The sequence below is a fragment of the Nicotiana tabacum genome, chromosome 20 (assembly GCF_000715075.1).
Source record: "Nicotiana tabacum cultivar K326 chromosome 20, ASM71507v2, whole genome shotgun sequence".
Taxonomy (NCBI): domain Eukaryota; kingdom Viridiplantae; phylum Streptophyta; class Magnoliopsida; order Solanales; family Solanaceae; genus Nicotiana; species Nicotiana tabacum.
Genome location: NC_134099.1, coordinates 166,449,999 through 166,455,459, shown reverse-complemented (window position 1 = coordinate 166,455,459; position 5,461 = coordinate 166,449,999). Strand labels below are relative to the sequence as shown.

At 36.1% G+C, this 5,461-nt stretch overlaps 1 protein-coding gene across 1 annotated transcript; it reads left to right on the top strand.

Moving 5' to 3' along the window:
- The first annotated feature begins 4,393 nt into the window (after positions 1–4,393).
- LOC142174915 (pleiotropic drug resistance protein 1-like) lies at positions 4,394–5,442 on the top strand. The gene is made up of 4 exons (XM_075241320.1): positions 4,394–4,575; positions 4,677–4,850; positions 5,056–5,215; positions 5,308–5,442. The coding sequence occupies exons 1-4, from the start codon at positions 4,558–4,560 to the stop codon at positions 5,394–5,396; spliced, it is 441 nt and encodes a 146-aa protein (XP_075097421.1). The 5' UTR covers positions 4,394–4,557; the 3' UTR covers positions 5,397–5,442.
- The last annotated feature ends 19 nt before the right edge of the window (positions 5,443–5,461 follow it).

The following is a 5,461-nucleotide window of genomic DNA, read 5'->3' as shown; positions in this document are numbered from 1 at the left end:
AATCGAGTCATCTAAGTCTTTGGAGGAGTCAATGGAAGAGGAACATGATGCCTATATTTTTGAATTTGTCATGCCAAAAAGCAAAAAATACATTCCTCATCTAAAGGCCGAGAAGTGTAGAGTGAAAAATTTATTACTTGGCCTGGTTATCTTTGTAGCCCCACCACTGGAGCATAGCCGCAAACTGGATGCCATGTTAGGGGCTCAATTCATAAGTTCGAGGTGGAGGCAAAAAGTGATTCACGTCGTGCCGCTACGTTAAATCAGGCGCTTGTTGGGAGGCAACCCAGCGTTACTGCTTTCTTCTATTTTTGTTTACTTTTTATTTTATTTTATTTTTATTATTTTGTAGTATTTATTTTTGTTTTGTAGGATTATGAGCATAGGAAGCAAAGCCATTAGAAGAGTGCAAAAGCGAGCTAGATGGTGAGGACTAAGTGTGGGGTGCCCACACAAAGGACGATGCCTGGGGAAAGTCTGAGTACCTCGTGAGCCGCTATTGCTTCGGCCTTTGGCCTACCAGGGAGTCTCGTTTACCCTCTTATTATTTATAATGTGCATTGAGGACATTGCAAAATTTTAAGTGTGGGGTGAGGAGATAGTTTGGATGAGTTTCTGTGCTATTTTAGCTTAGTTGTAGTACTCATTCTTAAGTGTAGTAGCTTTTGTGAAAGAAAAAAGAAAAAAAAAAAATTAAAAAAAAAAATGAAAAATTAGAAAAATTGGACTTTTCCCGACGATTGATCTCCTAGATAGTTTTCTTGAGGGATTAAGGTCTAAACAAAAATCCAAAAATATGTCTTTTAGCTTTCTTTAGGTAGTAATAATCCCCTGTGGTTTTTCTTTGTGCCTCGGTTCTTTTCCATGGGATGTAGTTTGAACCGGGTAGTTTTTTTCTTTCCGAGTAGATTAGGAATTTAGGGAATAAAAGGAGCAAGAATGATGAACCTAGGCGCCCTTGACTTGTTTGATAGTAACATATTTATACTTTCGCATGTGTAGTATCTTCTGTATGATTTGAATTTATTGATGATGCCTTGTTAAATTGGATCGCATGTTTTGTGGCGCCTATGTCTCGTTTACATGACTTATGTTCACCTTGTGTTTAATACTTAATATCTCGTGGCTCCGTGAATACTTGCATTGCTTGAGAGTCGGAATGTGATCGTCCTTAGTGAGTCATGTGCCATGTGTGGTGAGATTTTTTGTGTAGTCCATGTATTGTACTTGTGTCTAGAACTTGCCCGGTATGTGAGTTGAAGCGAAATTTTAGGTGATGCTCGGTTTGAAAAATGATTTTAGGATTTCTTTGATCTTTTTGAGCTTATTGCTTATCACAAATAAAATCTATCCCTAGTTAACCCTTTTGAGCCTGTAGACCTTTTATTTGGTACCCACATTACAAGCCTATACCCTTTTTATTCTTAATTGATATTGTTTTGATCCTTTTACCTCTTAAAGCACTTTAATTGTTAGATGAGCGCTAAAAGAAGTAAGAAGGGACTAAGTGTGGGGTGACTTTTGAGTGGAACCAATGAAAGAAAGAAGGGTGCACTTATTTTGTAAAATAATACACCACTAGCGAAAATTGAAAGAAAAAAAAAGAGAAAAATCTGGAAAAAAAAAAGAAAGAAAAATATAAATGAATAAATTGTTATCTTGTTCTTGCTAGTGGATATGAACTAAAGTAGTGCTTAAAGAAAAAGGGACTGTTTTGGGGGTGATATTGTTTGTGAAATTGAAGTGGGGTTGAAGAAAAAAATGCTTAAAGTAATTTTGTGATGTATTAAAGTGCTTAGGAGGGTGAGTCACTATTCCTTAAATATATCCTACCCGTCCCTTAGCCCACATTACAACCATGAAAAAGTCCTAATTGATTTTAGATCGAGCGAGCTTACATTAGTAGAGATTTACATTAAGGGCAAGCCTATGGTACTAATTTCATGCATGTGACTTCTTTGTGAGAGTGAGCGATTTTCTTTGATATATGTGAGTCATTAAAATATATTTGATCATGAGATTCGAATGTGTGGATTGAACTCGCTCTCTTGTTCTTGTTGTGAGGGCACATGGTTTCACGAGGGATAGGTAACGTTATTAGACTTCTCTATGATGTTGGGTGTTCAAGCCATGAGTGCATAGTGACATTGAGTCGGTTTTTGAGGTTAGGATTGTTGTGAGCATGTTGTCTTTGTTCGAATATTTTTAAAGAATGGCATAAGTAAAGGGAAGGGTATGTGATGCATAGCCTAGAGCCTAATTGTTGCAAATAACCACGGTCATAGGTGCAGTGTGCTTTGAATGATAAGAGCTTAATTTTGTTTCGTCTACTATAGGATGGTTTGTTCGAGGACGAACAAAGGTTTAAGTGTGGGGTAGTGATGTTTGGCATATTTCGATATGTGTTGATGTTACTTTACCCATGTTTTAACCACTTCTTGATGTTATTTGATCTTTAAAATTCCCAACATGGTTTAATTGTTGGTTTTATGACTAATTAAGTTATGTGTGACGATTTAAGGTATTTGGAGTGCAAAATATGAAGAAAAGGTGGTCTAGCCAGAGGAAGAAGGGTTGGATGCGTCGCATCCAACCTAGAAAAACTACATCTTTCGTGCACCCTTAGCAGTGAAGTCGGCCCATAGCGTCCGCCATAGCATCCGAGACTGAGAAGTGGAGGACGAGGTGGATGCGACGCATCCACCCTAGCATCAATCCCTGAAGCTGATTTGGATTAGAAATAGGAGAACTTTGGCCCACGACTTTGGTACGCAATATATAAGCCAAAAACGCCTCTTTTAGGTCATCTAACATATTTGGAAGGGGAAAAAAAGCCACGACAAAGCTGTGGAGGCCGAAATTCATCAAGTTCCATCTTTCTCCCACCAAACTTAGTAATTTTTATGTTTCTTTGTATGATTTGTTGTTTGGCTACCATGTCTATATGGAGCTAAACTTCACGTTCTAGGATTGTGGTTCTTTCATGAATATTGTTATTCGGATATTGATTTTGACTTCTTGATTTATCATATTAGTTTATTTATTCAATCTTGCACTTAATTATTTAATTGCTTGATCACCAATTGAATATTATCTACGAATCTAGAATTGAACGCGAAAGTGGGAATCCTATATTGCATACAGGATTGAGTATGGCAAGTTCTTGAACTCGGGCATCGGGGAACGGATTCGTAGTTAGGATAGACATATACCTAATTGCCTTGCTTGGTTGATTTACAGGAATTATAAATGCGTTCTTGTTGATTCTAACTCCATAGACATATAGGCGTTAGGTTAGCTTGAATAGGCGAGTAAGAACTCGACAGATTCTTATGAGCATTAACCCTGTCAACCAATAAGCTAGATAAATTAGTCGGTCAATTCAATTGAAGAATACAATAGGATTATTAGATAGCCCATAACCCTAGATCGTTTTCATTACATTGATATCATAAAATCTGCTCTTTCTCTGTTCAAAGTTTATTATTTATATTTTTCTTATTTAATTAGTTTAGAATAAAATATTTTTAGATTTAATTCTTGTTTAGATAATTGGGATAGTCTAATTTAGTTAATAGTTAATCATAAGTCCTCGTGGGTTCGACATCCGACTTTTAGTCACTTTATTACTTGACGACCGCGTATACTTGCGTGAGTGTGTTTGGTCGCAACAGCAGCTCTTGAAAAACTTCCAACATTTAATCCTTTAAGAAAAGGTCTCTTGTTTGGATCTCAAGGTGCTGCTGCTGAAGTTGATATACATGATCTTGGTTTTCAAGAAAGAAAGAACTTGCTTGAAAGGCTTGTGAAAATCGCCGATGAGGATAATGAGAAGTTCTTGTTGAAACTCAGACACAGAATTGACAGGTAAGTGAATGCATCTTTTTGTCTCTCTCTATATGTTGTCTTCCACAGACAAAAAAAGATCTGTGTAGGCGATACATATTAATAATTGGATGTTTACTTTAGGTTCAATGCATGTTAGGAGTCTTCACGACTTGTTATAGATTTATATGCTATTAGAAATCTAGAGAACTTGTAGTGCTAGAGAAATTAGTTTTTATAACATTTAACTTAGACTGGCTTAAATGGAGCGGCATGGACAATGATGATTCATATAGTTGATCCGACTTGCTTAGAATTGAGACGTAGTCGTATTTAGAGTTAATACCCTAAAACTCTCATAAACTATCACGTTTTTGTCAGTTTCCTACTTAAACTAATCGGCATCCCCAAAAACCCCTTTCTTTATATTGTCCTTCATATTAGAACCCTCTCGTTGCATTCTTAGAGGCGCGTTTAGTACACGCTCCTAATTATCTAAAAAACGTGTCATGTGGCACTACACTAGAGTATTAACTCTAGTATTTATACTGTTGGTTATCCATGACAAGTTGTTTTTCCCCCTTAATTTAAGTGGTTTGACGTTGCTTTTTTTCTTTTTTTTTTTACAGAGTTGGGATAGATTTGCCATCAATAGAAGTAAGATATGAGCATCTAAATATTGAGGCAGATGCATATATAGGAAGCAGAGCTTTGCCTACATTTACCAACTTCATGACTAATTTTCTTGAGGTAAAAATCTAAAAGAAAATCTTGATTTCAAGTCTCAATTCTGTTTTACCAAAAGGGTGTTTGTAACTAACTATTTTTTTTCTTTCTTTTGGGGTTCCTAGACAATGTTGAACTCTTTCCATATCCTACCAAATCAAAAGAGAAAACTCACTATTCTTAATGATGTGAGTGGTATCATTAAGCCTTGTCGAATGACTTTGCTTTTAGGACCTCCAGGTTCTGGTAAAACTACTCTATTATTAGCTTTGGCTGGAAAGCTTGACCCTGCTCTTAAGGTAAGACCATTAGCTTTATGTATCAAACGGATTTACGTTATATATATATACTGATAGTGTAAAGATCAGTTACTAATTTTACTAGGCTACCAATTAATGCTATTACAATAGACTGTCAGTGCATAGAACTTAAACTCACAACCAAACGTGTGTAATGAAACAACAAATTCTAATTTTCTGAATATTTTTTGGTTGTGGAAATCAGGTTACTGGGAAAGTGACCTATAATGGATATGAAATGAATAAATTTGTGCCACAAAGAACTGCTGCTTATATTAGCCAGCATGATTTACACATTGGAGAAATGACTGTGCGAGAAACGTTGGAATTCTCTGCCAGATGCCAGGGAGTTGGCTCTCGTTATGGTTAGCATTTGATTTTTAAAATTTTGATTTTTCTTTTTCCAATCTCTTCTTCAATAAAAAAGCATTCTGTGTTTCTTGGAAAACATTTGCAGATATGTTGGCCGAACTGTCAAGAAGAGAGAAAGCAGCTAAAATCAAGCCAGATCCTGATATTGATATCTTTATGAAGGAAAAAGACTAGCATTTAAGGAAACAGCAATACCGACGCCAGTGCTTATAACCTTAATTGTTTTGTGACAACATAGG

What these genes read in the sequence shown, in the direction of transcription:
- LOC142174915 (XM_075241320.1), top strand. An exon ending in AGCTTGACCCTGCTCTTAAG is followed by an intron (nt 4,851 to 5,055) that starts GTAAGACCATTA and finishes TGTGGAAATCAG; the next exon opens with GTTACTGGGAAAGTGACCTA. An exon ending in GGGAGTTGGCTCTCGTTATG is followed by an intron (nt 5,216 to 5,307) that starts GTTAGCATTTGA and finishes AAACATTTGCAG; the next exon opens with ATATGTTGGCCGAACTGTCA.